Source organism: Halichoeres trimaculatus, unplaced genomic scaffold, assembly GCF_033239565.1.
Source record: "Halichoeres trimaculatus isolate MK-OKI-2021-1 unplaced genomic scaffold, fHalTri1.1 fHalTri1_scaffold_18, whole genome shotgun sequence".
NCBI lineage: Eukaryota > Metazoa > Chordata > Actinopteri > Labriformes > Labridae > Halichoeres > Halichoeres trimaculatus.
The window spans coordinates 18,317,915-18,336,675 of record NW_027437196.1 but is presented as its reverse complement, the minus strand read 5'-3'; the positions used below and the strand labels follow the sequence as shown (position 1 = coordinate 18,336,675).

General features: G+C 42.0%; 1 protein-coding gene and 1 pseudogene across 1 annotated transcript; one reads left to right on the top strand and one right to left on the bottom strand.

The window, feature by feature from the left end:
- On the top strand, positions 1 to 5,006 carry amer2 (APC membrane recruitment protein 2). Its single transcript, XM_074693927.1, has one exon. The coding sequence runs from the start codon at positions 154 to 156 to the stop codon at positions 2,218 to 2,220; it is 2,067 nt and encodes a 688-aa protein (XP_074550028.1). The 5' UTR covers positions 1 to 153; the 3' UTR covers positions 2,221 to 5,006.
- A 6,651-nt stretch (positions 5,007 to 11,657) lies between these two features.
- Positions 11,658 to 15,226, bottom strand: LOC141807850 (beta-1,4-galactosyltransferase 1 pseudogene; annotated as a pseudogene).
- Between the last annotated feature and the right edge of the window lie 3,535 nt (positions 15,227 to 18,761).

Here is an 18,761-nt window from a genome sequence, read left to right as displayed (position 1 = left end):
CAGACGTTAGAGCCAGTCAGAGTGGGAGTGAAAGAGCCCCAGACAGCAGGGTGACGAGAGAGGGAGAGAGGGTGAGTGCATGTGTGGTCAGAGAGAGGGAGGGAGGACAGAAGGGCAGTCAGAGTGCTTAGGCAGACGATAGAGTGCTAGATAATGGAGGTGCAATCGGAGTGTGTGGAGCTGCCTGTGGCCCCGCAGTGTGACCCCCAGCCCACAGGGAAGATCAACAAAGCTGCCTTCAAACTCTTCGGGAAGCGTCGCACCGGCTCCGGAATGGCCAGCTTCTTCTCCTTCAGGAACAAAGGGGCCACCAACAGCAACGGCAATTCTGACAACGGGAACTCTTTAAATGGAAACGGCTCGGCAGCATCAGTGGAGCTTGTGAGGAGCAAAACCCATGATGGACTAACGAGCTCCAACAACGACACCGATGGACCGAGAGGGGAGGGTACTCCCAGTCTAGAGGCAGGACCGGTGAGATCTCTGAGCAAATCATTGAGTTTCTTCTCTCTGCTTCGACGTGGGAGTTTCAGATCGAGTGAGAGCGGAGGGGCGGGGCTTGTCCGAAGAGGGAGGGGCTTAAAGGGCTTTTTCAGCAGCATGCGATGGAGACGTAAGGAAAAAACAAATGAAGGAGAGGGCGAAGAAGTGGATGCCAAGAAGGACAATGATGCTGAATCTGAAAAGGTAAAGGATATCACGCTCACTCTTGAACCCCCTCCACATCATCACCAAGAGGATTGTGGGAATGTGGAGGCAGAACCCACCCTAGAGACTCCCACTTCGAGTGTTACCATGACTCCCACACACTGTGTTGCCATGCCAGGGACGTCTGGCGAGCCAGACTCCCCTCTTCCTTACACACCCACTGACTCGCCCCTGCGTCCTCCAATCCAGAAAGCCAAAGCATCGATTTCCAGCCTCACCCCGTCCCTTGCTACACCCCCTTTGGATCGCTGCAGCACGGGTGACCCACCTTCAGAACCCTCTGTTGAACGTCTCTGCTCGCTTCTTTTCACTGATGTCACATCCCTGAAAAGCTTTGATTCGCTTACAGGGTGTGGGGACATTATTGCTGATGCAGATGAAGAGGGGCCCGCAGGGAATGGGGAAAGTGGCACCAGCAGCAGCAGCAGTGGTGGAGGAGGGGTGTGTGTAAGTGCAAGTGTGGGTAGAGCTGTTGGCATCACTGGTGTGACATCTCGGGGTTCCCCTTCTAAAAGCCCTTTACCTTCACAGCTGACCCAGCCCATGTTCTCAGTTTGCCCAAGTTCAGTGCCTTCGTCCCTCCCAGCCCGGGCTCGTGCACCACCTGCACCACAGCAACACACAGCCGGTAGTGGTGTAGTTGCTTACATGGGTGGAGGTGAAGAAATGGCGAGTCCAGAGGGGGTTGACGATGCAGACATGCAGGGCCTCTGGCACATGCTGCCCTCAACAGGTGATAACTCCCCTGCCTTGCCCCGGTCGCACCAACCTTCCTCTTCCACCCCAACTTCCACTTACCCCCCTCGTGCCACCTCCAACCCCACCAGCAGCCATCTCCCCTCTGCCTCCAGGAGTGTCGACCGCAAGCTGCCTCAGGTGAAGTCGCTCGGGCTCAGTAAGATTCCAGTTGTTGGTGCCGCAGGCAGCCGGACAGCAAAACCACCAATCCCTCACACGCATGGCCGTCATCCCACATCTCCTGGTGATAAAGAGCCTCTGAGTGATGAAGGATACTGGGACACTCCATCAGCAACTCCAACGGCAACACCTGATGAGGGCGGGGTGCATCGTAGCCAGAAGATGGCACTATCACGTGACAGTTGCTCTGGGGACCACTTGTATGACCTGTACAATGATCCTGAAGAGGAGGAGGAGGAGCAGGAAAGAGACGGAAGTCTAAACAGCACACCCTCTCCAACAACAGAATACAAACTGAGCCCCACCAACCAAACGAGTCCTCCATCCTCCTCTTCCACTTCTTCCTTCAGGTCAATAAAAGGCAGCACCAGCCTTCCACGGGAATCCAAGATCCCTGTGAGCTCTAGACAAACTCCCCCTTCCCACTCCACGAGCCAGTCTGCCCTCTCCTCGGTTCTAGAGGCTGAATCTCCTCCGCCAAAGACAGAACCACCACAACCGGCTCGCACAAGAATACCTGTTTCCAGGGTTCCTGTACGCCGGCCTGGAGGCAAACCTGGAGGCCAAAACAGAGCATCCGCCAACAAGAAGTAGTTCCTGTCAAAGAGGTGGTTCTCTCCTACTGACTGATGAACTTACGTGTACATCTCTTCCGTGATGTTTATGCAGAGCCAAAAGTTTTCCCACACCAAGAAATATGTGGAGCAGTAGAGTTAACAGCCTTTAAATTCCTCTCAAATCTTTAAAGCTCTCATTCCTTGGTTGTTCTGGCTTGTGACAGCCTCGAACAGAATAAACAGCTTTATTCACTTGAGAAAGTCACGAGGAGACTCCAAAAAGCTGGGTTATCACTTCACAGCTCTCACTGGAACTTTGGAGGTTGACTCTTGACAATCTATGGACAACTTTTGCCTTGTATCTTTCCTGGAAAACCTGCCCACAACCTGCTGAGAGTTTAACAGCTCACAACTGCACACTGCAAGACAAAAAAGCAGAGCACCTTTTTATCTTTTACATTTTCTTACGAAATCTCTCACATTGGATCATGATTTTCCCAAAAGGACCTAGTCTTAGAAAAGATTTGTTTTCCCTAAGTTTGTCATTGTGTCTAATCTGTAACAAATTACCTCCTTTTACTTTAGTCTTAGAGCCAAAGTATTAAAAACCCTAGTTTTCATTTTGCAGCATCTAGTAGTCGGAAACAGCACTGTTTCCACAGCCTGGAATAACCAACATTTTTCTGTTTGGCTGTTGTATGTATTTTTTGCTTTTTGAAGCTGATCTTCTCCTGACTGCACATCGATTATTTAACTGACAAAAGCTCTGAAATAATAATGAAACATTGTTATTTCTTATCTACTTTGCATCTGTAAAAGTGGTGAAACTGGACCCAGTATTTCGTTATTTTCGGAGGGGGACACTTCCTCTGTTCTGAGTGATTAATTTTATTACTGAAGGACTTTAAGTTTGGCTTCCGCCTGTTGCATTTGGATCTCACTGATGCTACACTACATCACATGAAATACATCCATGGGATGTCAATCTCTGGGATTTACAACTGTTGAGTTACCAACGGAGACCTACAAAACTATCGCAATACTTCACCTGGAGGGATCCCTTGCACTGATGCTTCACAATCACCACATACAAACAGTTTCTGTCCCTCTCTGCATGCAGTGCCACATGAGCACAAAGGTCAGGGAACATCATGTAATGCTGAATGATTCAAAAACACACTGTTCAACTTTTGGCACTGTCTTTTTAGCTCTACTGGATGTTTTCTTCTCTGAGGACACATGCACAAACCGATTTTTGTAGTTAGTTATTTCTTCTTCATGGATTTCAAACTTTTTTTTTTCCGAGGGGGTCTTCTTGCACGGATCTTAAACTGTGATCACACACCAGCTTCGTTAAACTCTGCTCTTTGTTCTTCTTCTATTACTAACATGCTCTATACGCTGATGTAGGTAGATGACAAGGGGGCTGTCAGCCAGTTTCCGAGAGCCAGAATATGCCTGCAAGTGTTTTTTAAATAGGCTGTGACCCAATAAAGACAAGGAAATTCTGTCAGGGTTTAAGATAAGAAAAAGGCTTTTGAGTCAAATAATTAACTGGATCACCCTTTTTGCTTTTGGCAGTGCACTGATAAACACTCCATTCTAGGAAGCACAACAGCTGTGTGTGACTCTGAATGTAGCTCCACATTATTGTAGATCATCCATCAGCATATATTTGCCTATGTTGGTCTGTTTTCCTTCTCTGTCCCTCTTTTGTGGGAGAAAGCTGAATGGGGGATTTCTGCGGTTTTCTAAGTCTCCTTGTGCTCTGAAAAACAAAGACAAACTACTGCACAGTGTTGCAGCCTTGCAAAGCACCACTTGTTTTAAGAATGTGTGGGTGTCGTGCAGTCTTAAAAGGCCTTTGTGAGTGAATCAGTGAGACAAGTTACAGGGAGCAGAGTGTTCCTACCCTTCAGTTAAACAGAGAGGTTTTCAAAGGACATGACATTCCAGATGATGTAAGTTTTCCCTTTAGCTAACCACACGACGACACAAGGGTCACTTCAGCTCATGATAGGTTTTCATGTTATTAAGAATGTGATGTTCCATCCACAACACTGACACCTTTGAAGCCACCTGATGGTGTAGTGCAGTGTAGGATCACCTGATCCCAGGTCTGCTTAAAGTGTTTGTCTAAGAGTTTGGAGACAACAAGGGCAGACTAAGGGTGATTTAGAGAGCATATCTGATTTTTTTTTCTCTCTGCGTACACTGTGCTCAATTAATTTATTATGCAATTACTTTCACTCTTTGTTTCTCAAGATGCTGGTTGACAAAAGAGTGATCACATGGGAAAGGGATGGTGACACAAGGTAACTTTCTCCATACGAATGCAACATACTTTCATCAAGTAGCACTGATGATGTAAGGGGATTTTTGACAAAAAAGCTCAAAAAAATAGATTTTAATTTGTAAGTTAGACTAAAATGATAGACAGGGTGTGATCATTTGCATATTTTCAGATTAGTCATGGCCTTGTCCTTACATACCCCACATGCTGTTTGAACAGAACTTGATTGTCCACTTTTTCAAAAGTAAACATGACAGCTAAACTATGTAATATCCAGGTCAATTACACTGGCAAACACAGAACAATGACGTAAACTACCTAGGCCACCACGCTGTCACCTTGCTCAGTTCTTTTTCTGTTTCTTTCCCAGACTGATTCTCTTCTCTCTTCTTTGTTACGGGCCTTTATCCACTATTCCGCTGCAATGAAAAGCACATTATTTTTCCTTTGTTTTGTTACTGTCTGTTTGTTCACAGTGTGAATTCTTTCCACTTTTCATATTTAATGAATAAAACTGTGTTTGCGCTGGAGATGAGCTCCTGACTCTTTGTAAGCACATTTTCACAGCATCCAAACACAACAAGATCAGACCCTGGATGTACATGTTTAATTAGAGCAGAACAAGATAGAGCCCTTTTTCTCCTTGACTCCCCTCCTCCATCTTCTCTATACCACACATCCCAGTGGGTTGAATCCCCAAGGAGAAAGCTGGGTGGGAGTGGGAGTGCCACAGACAGGGATGCTTTTGTTGACGTGCAGTGTGTGGTGTTTTTGTTGGGCTTCGCACTCTGGGAGAGGTCTGCTAAGCTCAGGAGTAATAGGTTATCAATATATTGTATTGATCACTGCGATGAAAGCCTGATGGATGTGTTCTTGTCTGCTGTTGGTCCCTTGTGGGAAGCAGCATGTGGAGACAGGAGCAGAGAGCCAATGTGATGACAAAGGCAGGCATCTGATGCACAGCTGATGCACGTGGATGTGCAGCCTGTGTGTGTTTGTGTCCTGAATATAGATGAAAGGGAGGTTCCCATTGTTTTGAGAGGAACACATGTTGCTACAGAAAGATTACGTGTTGTGGTGTGGGTTAGCATGCATGTGTTGAAGGAGGAGGATTTGGTGCAGTGCGAATCCCCTTTGTAATGGTGCAGCAAACCCCCTCCCTCTCTATCCAGCTCTTTTTCTGCACACTGAGGTTTATGTAAAAGCCTTACGTAAGACCATAACACTCTCTCCTACCAGCCCACCAGATCAAAGCTAGTGATGCTGACAGGGAGAACGGTGCACGCTAGTGCATGCACACGCATGTGGTGGCTGATCTCATGATTAATCTGCTGCTGCTGTGTCCTGGATGTGGACACTCATCCTCATTTTGAGCCATGTGTGTGAGCGTGTGTGCACATTTGTTTCACTGCATAATCTGTTAGAGCTTGGTAAGGGAGGATTTAGTTTGTGGTGAACAAAAAAAAGTTCTTACACAACCCAGTGGAGAGAATAAGAAAGGGAGTGCAAACAGAAAGTCAGACATCTAGATTCATTGTGTGTGAGTCAGGGTTTGTCTGAATTGAGTGCTTTTAATTGAAGCTTCTGCCTAGCTAGTTACTTAAAATAAATACAGGCTAGGAGGAGGATGGATAATTGTTAAGTTAAGCTTTGTGTTACATTTATATTGGTAGAGAGGACAAATTTGCTCAGTAAACTGTCTCAACAGTGCTAGTTTCATCAGTCACAGTCACTACGTCGGTCAAAGTGCAGCTAACACAAGCTAACATCAACCATCGGCCACTGTATCAGTTTCTTAGCTGATAAAATAGACTTTAATTAAAATAATTACTTTACTATTCGTCTATTGAAAGTTAAGTGTCCCACTTAAATTCAAAATGGTAGTGAATGTACTTACACAGCTGAGGTTTCAAAAAAAACAAACAAACATTTTTGTTCGATGTTACAAAGTTTAGCACATTGTTTGTCAACAAAAGTTGCTCCTAAAAGCTCCAGAGCGTCAATCCGTTCTGTGTGACTTGTCTAATGATGTGATGTCAGTTCATCCACAATATTAGTGTGTCCCGTGACGCAGTCTTTCTGAAGAGCTTAAACAGCCTTCTGACATTTTTTTTCTAAATAGCTTAAATTGATGTCTTCTAGGTTTGAAAATTAAACATGACAGTAAATGTATGCTAGGTAAAAGGACGAGTAAGGTCACAAGCTAAAAACTAGCATTTAACATCATGGACTATTAATTTCTAGATGCTGAAAGATGCTAGTTTGTGATGTAACTTTTTTTGGAGTTAGTATAACCATAGGGTGCCTTTAAGAGTTCCCCCATTTTCCCCCACAAAAGCTGAGATTTCTCACTGAACTTCATATTGATTGTTTAAAGCAGATGTTATGCTTTTAGCAAAATAGGTTCACCCTGTCATGGACAGTTTCAAAGTAGAGTAAATACATTGTAATTCCAAAGGCTTGCTGACAGGGAGGTTAAGACCATAGACTGTATATAGAGTGGACAGTGTGGCCCTAGCATTTATCATTGTACTGTTTTAAAGCCAAAATACCCCCGTCACAGGCGCAGCCATCGGCAGCAATTGTAGCCAGAGTCTGTGAAGTAGAAACGATGAGGGATTCTGTGAGAATCTGAGTTGAGCTTGGTAACAAAAATATATATTTTTTACTTTCGAGAGTCTAATCACTTCTTGACTCTACCTCCCGACACATTTTACAATCCCCCCCAAAAATACACGATGGCAGCTGTCAATCATTATTAAACGTTACGTAAAGCCTTGTTTTTAACCTCATATAACCAATGAAAACAAAACTTTTCAGAAAAAAGAGGACTTGAATAAAAGGCAGCCAAATAATATCTTCATATTACCACAGCAATCAGATGTGAGAAACATTTCTATGAGGTGTATTCATTTTTTAAAGTTTGACCACAGCCCATCTGGAATGACTGTGAAGCCAGATTTTTTAGCCTATGCTGCAGCCAGCCACCAGGGGAAGCAGTCTTTATGGAGACCTCACTTTGAGCCAAGCAAGCGGGCGTCCATGTTTTTTACAGTCTATGGTCAAGACAAGGGGGACTTTTTTGGCTAATGTTAGCATTTGATTAGCACATGATGGACCTTCACTCAGCAGCATGATTCAGTTAGCAAGCTGACTGTGCCGTTTAACAAATAAATTGTGAATTTCTGAAAGTTTTTTTTTTTCTTCAAATCAACTCATTTCATTACAACAGAGTGGACATGTTGAGCTTGAAAACATCCAACTACACACATAATATGGATAATAAGGAAACACTTCCGAACAATTGTTTTATTAAAAAAAAAACAACAATGATGATTTAATGCCAGCTCCTGCAAAATTCTGTGTTGGAAAGTCAGTGTCAGTTCCAATTCATCACAAGATTTTGATCTGCTGTAGGCCTTACCCACCTGAGGAATGTTCTTTCATTGGAAGCTGTAATGCATTTTAGGGTTTATGGAAACCAGTCAGGTTAGTTCTGTGAATGCCATGGCTCTACAAGAGCAATACTTTTGTTTTTTGGCTTAGCATCTTTTAATGGGCCCATATGAAGGCATGCTGTTCATTTTACATGTATACCTAAATGTACTGTCATTGGTTGTAACTTGTTATTTTAATCAATATCTTACGGTAGTTTTTCTAGAGGTCTAACAAAAGATTTATTTTGTCCACAGGCAAATTATGATATCACAGAAAAACCTGCTAAAACAGCAAGTGATGGTAATTGATACTTCAGAATTACAGTATGTTTGATATTGTTACCTTGCCTTTTTACATGTGTGTGATTTTGTGCATGCGTGATGGAGCTCTCAGCACCATTCATCTGTACCCCACATTCTGCATGGCAGCCTCTCCACAGTGGTTCCCATAGTAACTCCACTAGGTCAACCAATGAAAAGAGGGGGCTGGGCAGGAAGGAGGATGGGAGAGTGTTTTGGGGGTTGATGATGGTTCCTGACACACTGTGTGAGATGACGTAATTGGAGTTGAACTGGTTCCGTAAGATATTCGCATAAATTGAAACACAAGCAGCATAATCCTTGGCCCACATGTTGAAACACTCATAGAAATATACAGACTGAATGTGTAAACAGCATCTTCATAAAAGTCAAAGGGTGCATACAGAAAAAAGTGAAAGTGCTTTTTATTCCTCAAACAATGCTCTGACCTATAGAGCTCATCTCTTTTGTTTTCAAATTGATTTTCTTTGGTCAGCAAAATATACAACATAAAGTCAGTAAATGCACAATTCATAAGAGGTAGTGGAGGATTAGAAAAAATGACAAATACATCTTAAAAATGTGATACAACCTATAACACAACCCTACACAACATACTAGAGCTCATCTTCTTAGCCCATACATAAAGGCTACACGCTGTACCTTTGCTCATCACAGCTGCCACCATCATTACTACTGTTCCTCTCTGTTTTTGTGTCATCCTCTATTCTGCCCTTCCTCCCTCAGCCATGTAGAGCTGCAGTTCCTTTCAGGGTGATGTTGTGTAATCCTCAGACCTGTCAATAATTCATCAACAGGCAGGCTTCTTGGTGAAGGAGCATGACTCCATGAAGACAAACAGAATGCAGTGCAAGGCAAAGCAGGACTAGGCTGCAACACTGCAAGTCAAGAATGTAAATCAGTGTCCTCGAAGTTTGCTGGCGCACAGGACAAACAAGCACTCAGGCTGTTTGGAAGTTAGACAGACAGACAGTAAGATAGTCAATGGAGTGGAAACTGAATGGGAGCCTGTGGCCAACAATTAACTATTTTCTAAAGACATGAACCACAGGATGAGTGATGACTGTTAATGTAAAATAGAGTGAGTCAGTGGTTTTTGATACAAGCAGCAAAGTGCCTGAATACCACCATTGATCATTACAGTTCTGTTACCATATAGAACTAGATCCATCATTAACATGGGGGATCTCCCCCCTGGAAACTGTGTCATGTTGCCTCATTTACAAAACACACAAAGATGAAATATTCATTAGGAGGTGGGGTTGGCTTGAGCTTACATTGTATGTATAGCTCTGTGTGTGGGGGGGTGGGGTGGGGTGGGGCTGTATAAAACACCTACCAAAGTGTTTTCAGCTTGACTGGCCTGTCAGGTCTCGTTTCTCTGACTCCATCAGGCCTTTAAGCATACCTGTACCAGAAAAAGAACCTAAATGGAGCAAGAAGCGAAACTAATGCAAAGCAAAGTCTATCAAGTGATAGAATTGAACACCACTGTTTATTATTTATTTCTGAAAAAAGTAATAATCACAGAGTATAAGAAGACTGTGTTAAATATTGAATTCTGATTGGTCCAACCCCCTTAAGGTAACACCGAGAACTTGATAACATCATATCAAAACATTTTCTGAAAGTCCAGCTCATTTTATTACTGCTTGTTGCCACTAAGTCATAAACATACCCTACAGAATCCATTTGCAAACTAACTCAATAAGAACATGACAGTTACAGAGCACAGGTTACACATCTGTCATCAATATGAGCAGCATTTAAGTCATAAGTCTTGCACAACTTTTTCCTTTTCCAAGATAAAATGAGACAAAAAAAATGATCCTGAGTTGTCAAATAAGAGTAAAGAAACTCTGGTCATGAGGTGGGAATGATGTGCTTGTTTCCTTTTTTGTATGAAGACATTCGTTTAATCTTGTCTACTGAGTATGGCTCACATTAAAAAGAGCTTCTTTAAAAAAAAAAAAGACATAAACCCTTGCTAGATTTCTCCTCTGAAGCTTGGGAGCAGCTTAAGGAGCCTCTGGGCCACAACTGCCTCTGAAAGGAAAAACTGGGACAAGATCTTGTCATGTAATCCAGGCAACTGCAGCAGAGCTGGTGAGTGCATCTCTCAACTGCCAGTCTCCACATAGCAATCTAAATCATAAGCAGAAGTGAAAATGGTATGATAGAATAGAATAGAATAGAATAGAATAGAATAGAATAGAATAGAATAGAATAGAATAGAACTTTATTGTCATTGTAACAAATTGAAGTCACAGCAGCAATAAAGAAAACAAAAGTAAGAAAGTGTATAGAAAGTGCAAAAAGGTCCATAAGAAAATAAATGATGACAGCTTGTCCATCATTCTCCAGTTCAGCCAGCCTCCACCTCCACAGGGTCCAGGACTGAGCTTCTTCAGCAGTCTGTTCAGTCTCTGTCTCCTGTATCCTGTCTGCTCACAGCAGGTGAAGCTCTTCCAACATGGCATTGGTGTCTGATGTTAGCTTCGTTAGCCATGTCTGTGAATAGCATGATGCTACTCTGCCCTTTGGTATTCCCTCTGTTGCTGGGTTAGCATGGCTAGCTCGTCCATCTTATTGGAGATAGATCTTACGTTTCAGCCGAGTACCAGCACGTTGTCCTCACCTCCTTCTCCTCACCTTGTGGGGAGACATCAGGCCTTACACCAGTTAGCATTGACATGCTACAGACTGCTAACAGCTGGGTTCACATGCAAACAATGCAGCCATGGTTACATGTGGGATCTCCGGACAAACACAGGGGAAAAAGTAGTAAAAATATCACTGAAGCCACAAAAAGTTTGGTTTCTATGATCAACAAATGAGCCACATAAAGTAATGATCCACTCCGAATACAAAGATTAAGAAAAAGAGACGAAAAAAATTACAAGAAAAGGAAAAAGAAGAGAGAGCTGCTGCAAAAGGCAGCCATAGCCAACAGGGCGGCGCCTGGCAATGTGTGGCAAGATGTGCTGCTAATGCTCATTAGAGCCCCCTCTGGTGAGGCAGGACCTCTCCTCTCCACGTCCTGGTGGAGAAAACTAAACTCAAATTTATTTTTATTCAGAAAATGGCCCTGATTATTCTACAGGATTAAATGATCCAAAACTGAAACTTTATACTTTGGCCTTCCTGTGTAATGTTCTGAATCTTTCTTTGTAAGGCTGCTGGTATCATATCTGACCCTGATCTCTTCTTCGAGTCTCTTTCACTTTGGCTGCCTGGCGTGACCCCAGCCAATTATGACGATACTTGATATGATACTTGCAGAAATGAATACACCTCAGGAGAGATTAATGCTGCAACTCACACCAAGCAGGTTACCCATTAATATCAGGATAAAGAACATTGTATTGCATTACAGTCTTGCTTGTAGGCACATTTTCAAAGCAAATGCATGGTATCCTTTATTCACAGTCTGGGTGGAGCCTCAATATCCACTGTGATGAGTGTAAACAGTTTTTCCTTTTCAATCTTCTTCACTGTGTATTTGAGGGAATTAATACCATCTCGGGCCATGGTCCAATTAGTTTGGTGCACTAGGTCAGGGTTCTTTGGATTAACCTCATTGTGCAAGTCTCTCATGTGTCTGATCATCTTATACCTTCCTATCTGTAAGTTAGGTCGAGAAATGGACATTTTACGAGCGATAATTCTATTGTAGATATCGTCGTCCTCGCCACCCCAGCCCCAGTAAGAGTTCGGGAAGCCGTTTATGCTCAAGAATTGCTGTTTTGACAGTGAACAAACCCCTCCAAAGTAGTTGTCATAGGGTAAATGGAAGCCAAATTTATCCATACCCACAGCTAAATGTCTAGGGTTGTCAAAACATCTGTAGAGGTTACGGTCATCCATTGGAACCAGATCCACATCTGAAAAGACCATGCAATCATAATCGTATTCCTTAACCGCTTCAGCATAGCCCACATTCAACAGTTTAGCCCTGTTGAACACTCCCTCTCCATACTGGTCGATGACATACACACCGTAGTCCACCTGCTGACGGATCAGGATAGGATGGAGGTAATACAGCCAGTGCTTCAGGTGCATGAAACGATTTCGGAACGGGATGATGATGGCCACCTAAAAAGAGAAATGAAATCAGAAATGATGGTAGCATTTCTCCTAGCATTTTGGTATGAATACATCTGATAACAGGGGACTTGGTTGAATTAATATTTGGGCACTGTGAGCTGAGCTCTTAATTAAAGGTACCATTTGAAGAGATTCATTTTTCATTGAGTTCAAGCAATGATTGGTTAAATCTGGTGTAAGGAGTTTTAGACTGGTTATGAACTGATTAAAGTTAATAATGATGCATATTTATAATAATTTGAAACAAACAAGACCAGAACTACAAAGTTGTCCTTTTTATTTTATTTTTTCAAATCTGCAGAGATGTAAGCAAGAGTATGAAGAGTACTCTGATATTCACCTTAAGTGAAAATACAGCCACCTTAATGATATAGTAACGACTTTCCATAAACACTATTGTTTTCCAGGGTGAATACTCTTTTTGCCATTTGCACTTGCACCCACTGGCCTATGTGGTGTGTTCCATTTGAACTTGGAAGCTGGGATTCACGAGTTCAGAGTGGGACATTTTAACTGCAACGTCCCCAGAGGGTAGGAATTTCCTACCAGGAACGGTGGATACACACTACCCACAAGTTCACAGTCAAAGATGGCTGCCCCGGATGTAAACAGTAAATAAGCTCCTAAAATATTTAATTTATTTTAACATTTCTGACTAGCATCTTTTGCACTAAATCGGCCACATGTTGTTTGAAGTTTACATAGAAATACTGCTGTTGTAGCAAGTTTTTTCAGCTTGGCAACTAGAACACTTTAAACTTAGAGATGACGTCAATCCCACTTCCCATTTCTGATATAAATGGAAGGCACCACTAAGGGGTGTGACTCTTGTCAAGATGTACATTTGTTCCGAGAGCAAATGATTGGATATTGGATAGGGATGCACGATATTGGAGTTTTGCCGATATCCGATATGCCGATATATCAGAACCCCTTTTGGCCGATACCGATACCGATACCGATAATCACAAGTTTGTTTGTTTTTTTCACTGTAAAGAAAGCTAAGTCTATCCTGTACTGGAATTTATACGTTACTCTTATTGTGACGGTCTTATTTGTTTAAGAAACACACATAAAACAAGACAAAAAACATTTGATTTTACCATAAATAAGAAATGTATTATTTTTTTAACTCAAGACATTCAGTATTGAAATACAGAAAAATAATTTCTTTAGATCACATAAACTTTAAATGTACAATGTATTTTTAAACATAACCAAGTTGCATTTGATTATTTTAGAGCTACTGTAACAACCTGGTGACAGACACAGCGCTCTGCAGTGCAAATAAATTAAGTGCTACATTTTATTTAAGGAGCTTATTTTTCAGATGGAAAATAATAATAATTCTAACTGAATAGCACATTATCGGCTGTGCATATCGGCAGAAATTTTCATATCTGCCGATACCGATAAACGTGTTTTTAAGCTTTTACCTGCCGATACCGATATTGTGCCGATAATATCGTGCATCCCTAATATTGGATCTTTTCTGTAACACTACTTTTCTTTGCTCATTACACCTTTTTGCATGATACAAAGCGACAAGGTAATGTAATGTATTTATTTTTAGTAGTATAGAGCTATTACTTGAAACATGACAACAGGCAAACTTTGTAAACTTAGTTTGAGCCATGGTTTCGTAATAGGCCATATTTAGCACTACTCACGGCCCAAGTGCTCATCAACCAACTCCAACCTCACCAAGCAGACCTCAGTCTTCATTTTATTGATAGACTCTCAAGTTTGAACAGACCACTGCAGAATAACTGCTGACTGTTGATTGATCGTTGTCACAAATAGCTTTACCCGTGTTTTACAATTTCTGTTAGACTATTTCAATTTCACTTATTAAGTCCCAACAAAAGAAAGACTTTAAGTAAGACTTTAAATTAAATTGAAGTCTAAGTACTAAGCAATATACAGCTCAAGCAATAATTTAGACATTTAGACAATGGGAAAACGTTGGTTAGTGTGCCAAAGTGCTTCAAGTTATTTGGCTGCAGATGCTGCCATTAGTCGCAAAAACAAGTGTTTTTTTTCCCAAGTTGAATAAATGTAGCCATAACTAACCACCACTGCAACGATACAATTGTACCTTCAACAACATTCAATAATCAGTGCTTAATATTCACTAAAAGCTGGGTCTGAGACCTTCTGACTCATTTTACCCCTGAGGACAAAGAGGAGTAGGGTCAGTTATTTTAAACAGGGGTGTGATGACCCCCAAATAACGTAAAAAAAAAAAAAAAAAATACTCTTGGGCTCATTGTTGAAGTCTCACTGACAGCAGACCTCACTGACAGCAGAAGAGATTTTTTGACACAGCACAAAGACGTTACTATCTGCTGTGCAAAAAGTTCACTATGAAGCATCCAGTTTGCAGGGCACCTTGTGCTGAATAAAATCAGATTGCAGCTTATATTCTATCTAAATGTGTTTAGAAAAAGATGTCAGCTTTGAAAAATGGGAAGGATAAGCCTGTAAAAGTATTTGTTGTGATTTCAGCACAGAATGTGTCTCTTGCTCTATTATCACTCTGGGATGAGATAATTCAGTACATCAGTGACTTATCTCATCAGTCATTCACTCACCTTCTGCTGGGCGACACAGTCTGGTGGCTTGAATCTTCCGCCCATCTGCAGAGGAGGACCAACCTCCTCCCTCACCTGATCCATAGTCCATGTTTTATCAAACTCCACACGCAGAGGACCCACAAGGTTTGGAGGCGTGTCAGGGCAGGTTCCAATGGTCTGTTTTGCAGTGTGGGTCCTTACTTGGGCAGCTTCGAGGGCTCCACTCCTCATGGATGTGTCATTCTTGATGTTAGATTTGCTCTCAATAACAGCAGAGAAGTCCTCTCTCTGTATCTCTCTAACCTGCATTCCGTTTTCACCCATCAGCCACGTAAAGATGCCCTTTTCAACAACCCTGACATGGTTCTTGTCTAAAAAAGTTTTAGTACTACTTTTGTCAAAGCCTAGGATCACAGCAAAAAACACAACACTGCATAAAGCCAAAAAGACCACACTTAGGAAACTTTTCCTCAGCATTTTCTTCGTCTCTGAGGTTTAATACTCACAGCTTGCAGCAGCCAAAGTGAAATGCCACCTGGGCACATCTCTTTTCGTTAAGCAAAGATGCTTCACACAAAGAAGCGGCCAGACAGGTTTTTTTCTTTTGGGCAGCTTCCTTATTTATGTCAGCTGACTGGATTGGACCACACACCTGCTGTTAATCAGTTAAATAAATTTATTTATTTATTTTCATAATGTGGAAATCATTGTTTTCTATTTTTATATCATTTACAACTAACTTTTGGGTAAAGGTAATTTCATTCTAAATATAAGTAAATGAGAATCCTACACAGAATTTGCTGTCTATTGGTGCCCTCTACTGGTATGTTAATGAACTTGCTGAATTTCTAGAGACTCATATTTTTAAAACCTTATTGTTGTTCATAATCTGTGAAAAGTATCCAGAGAAACTCAACCCTTGAAGAAGTCCTCAGCCAGATCTTCTGACTAAATCTGAGTTCCTCCCAGTTTCTAAAACATCCTGACTGGTCAAATCTCAATACAACAGTAATTCATTCTTAACAACAGGAGTGACCAGATCACACCATTAATATCAAAGCAGTCAGTGCAAAGGGTTTATTTCCTGATTGTTTCTTGGTCGTGTGTTTTGGATCTTGTTTCTGGTCATTCTGGTTTTGCTCCTTTGTGGTTATCATAGCCTTTGTGTTTATCTATTTTTTGTATGTGTAGACTAACTCGTGTTTCTCATTTAAGTGCAGCAGAAAGCAGTACAAGACAACACCTGAAAGAAGACAGACGCTAGTGGCAAAGCTTTGCAAGTCAAAACTGTTTCCAAATGCCCGTAGCAGCTTTGAGCAGCAGGACAGTAGAACACTTTCTCTGTGTGAAGCATAAAGACAGCAGAGATCAACCCATGTTTCAGCTTGAAAATGAGCCCGTTGTTTAATGGCTTTCAGTGAGATGCATCCCTCTCAGACAGCTGCAGAACATCATTTAGTATCTGATGATGACATTATTACACGTATATATAGGTAAATAGAACTAGACTAGGATGCATTCTGAAGTACATCTTCTGTTTTACCAGCTGTTATAAACTTGTTTAAGTGAAGGTGTCTAGTTTACAGGGTCACTCTTTAAACTGTAACACCAGGAGCTGACAGAGACATATTCACACAATAAAGTTCAAAGTTAAAATTTGTTCAGGAGTTCTTGGACCTCTGGAAAGTACTGCCCCCTCCAGTAATTTATTCCCCAGAACTAAATTTCTACCTTGCTCTGACAGTCAAAAAGCACTTTGTTCTGCAAGGTAGGTCCAAGAGTCAAAACAAAGCTTTTGATTTTTGTCACTTCTTTGTTGATTAACCAGTGTGTTGTTTCTCTGTGTCCCTTTTCTGTTTGTCAGTTTGAGTCAATCTCTTGTTTGTGCAGTTGTTTGTTTTGTGTTTCCGACTTTCGGTTTAATGTTTAATGCCTGTATTTGATGGATATTTAACAATTTTTGTGTGGATTTTTTAGTTGGAAATTACTTAAAGTAAGTATCTGTTTACCTTTGTTTTTTGTTTCAAAACCTTTTTCTTTGCTCCTCTGCAGCTGGGTCCTCTTCCTTTTTTTCTACCAAAATGACACAGCCTATTTACAGAGCTCAAAATGCCACCTCTTCCTGTTGCCAATGTGACATTAAAGCTAGTCTCTATTAGCATCAGTTAAAAGCTTGTAGCTTGCCAGTCATAGGCAGAGCCAAGAAGACTAAAGTAGGAAACAGTGCAGGAATTAGTGACGTGGCATGCTCAAAAGATGTGGCATTAAGAGCCAATGCTTTGTAGTGAACCAAAAAGTTTTACTTTTCATTGCTCAGCACTCAGTCGCTCAGCACTGCTCATGGTAGAACATGGTTTTGATTGACAGCATGGCAGCTATGCAGATGAGAGGACGCAGAATCATTACATTATATGATAGCAGAGCGCAGGACACCGACCTGTCACCACTTAGTGAGTGAGACAGCAGAAAGCTATGAGGAAGATAGTCATGCGAAAACACGTAAATATGAGTGACACACATGATCAAAGCAGCATCTGGATCAGTATCCATCCATCCATCCATTTTCTATACCGCTTATCCTGTTTAGGGTCGCGGGTGGCTGGAGCCTATCCCAGCAATCATTGGGCGAGAGGCAGGGTACACCCTGGACTGGTCGCCAGTCAATCGCAGGGCTGACACATAGACAGACAACCATGCACGCACACACTCACACCTAGGGACAATTTGGTGTGACCAATTAACCTGCATGTTTTTGGACTGTGGGAGGAAGCCGGAGTACCCGGAGAGAACCCACGCATGCACGGGGAGAACATGCAAACTCCACACAGAAAGACCCACCGGCTGAGGTGGGGATTTGAACCGGTGACCTTCTTGCTGTGAGGCTGCAGCGCTAACCGTTGCACCACCGTGCAGCCCTGGATCAGTATCTTTTGTTCTTATTTTTTTTGTGCAAAAGAAAAGTTTTATTCAAATTTTTAACAAAAGTAAGAATGCCTGCTTTTGTAACAGGGCAAATGCACAAAATGAGGCAATAATGAGGCTTCTTACAAAATCACCAAATGTAGATGGGTTTATCAATACACAAATCAGACACATTTGCCTTAAGACTAAAATATGAGGTAACAAATAATACCTAGAGTCTGCAAAAATTTTCTAAAAAAAATAAATTGTCAACTTTTACGGGAATAATCCTGCTCAATCGTCAATTCTGGGCCTCTTTACGTGTGTCTGTGTCAGTATCTGTGTCTACCTCGAACCTGTGTCTCAGCCTGCATGCTGATATTTTGGTTGTGCCAAGATGTTTCTGGGCGGAGAGTAAGCATGGTTACATCAGCCAATCACAGCTTGCCAAGTGCGCGAGTGACTTTGCGTGTTGATTAGCGAGTTGAAGAAGCTGTCCCAAGCGACGATAGTGGTTGTAGCACAAAGCAAGAAAAATAACCTAAGGGAACAAAACAACAAACAGATTGAGCATGTTCCTAAATGAGGGTGAAGCTTGGCACCTTCACTCACTCTCAAGCACTTGGAGAGTGCAGCTCGGGACAAAGAGCAAAACAAACTGGCTTTCTACTGAGCAGATATGTGTCAAATACCTGTGACTAGCTTGTGCTAACATGCCAAGCATGTTTGGCTGTTGCACAGCTTTCGAGTTTCTGCCGCGTTGAAAAGTAATACTGCAGGTGGTTGCTAGTCTAGTTAGTGCGTTCATGTAGCTGCGGTTGGAGGCTGTAGGTGTGTGCTGCCACTGGCACTGAGCCAGGGAGGAGCCCAGTTTGAATGTTGTGCTTACTAACAAGTAACAGAAATTCCTGCAGACTCTGCCTTTAATTAAGAGTCATTTGGG

Excerpts from the sequence above, each read along its gene's own strand:
- amer2 (XM_074693927.1), top strand. The coding sequence starts at position 154 with ATGGAGGTGCAATCGGAGTGTGTGGAGCTGCCTGTGGCCCCGCAGTGT.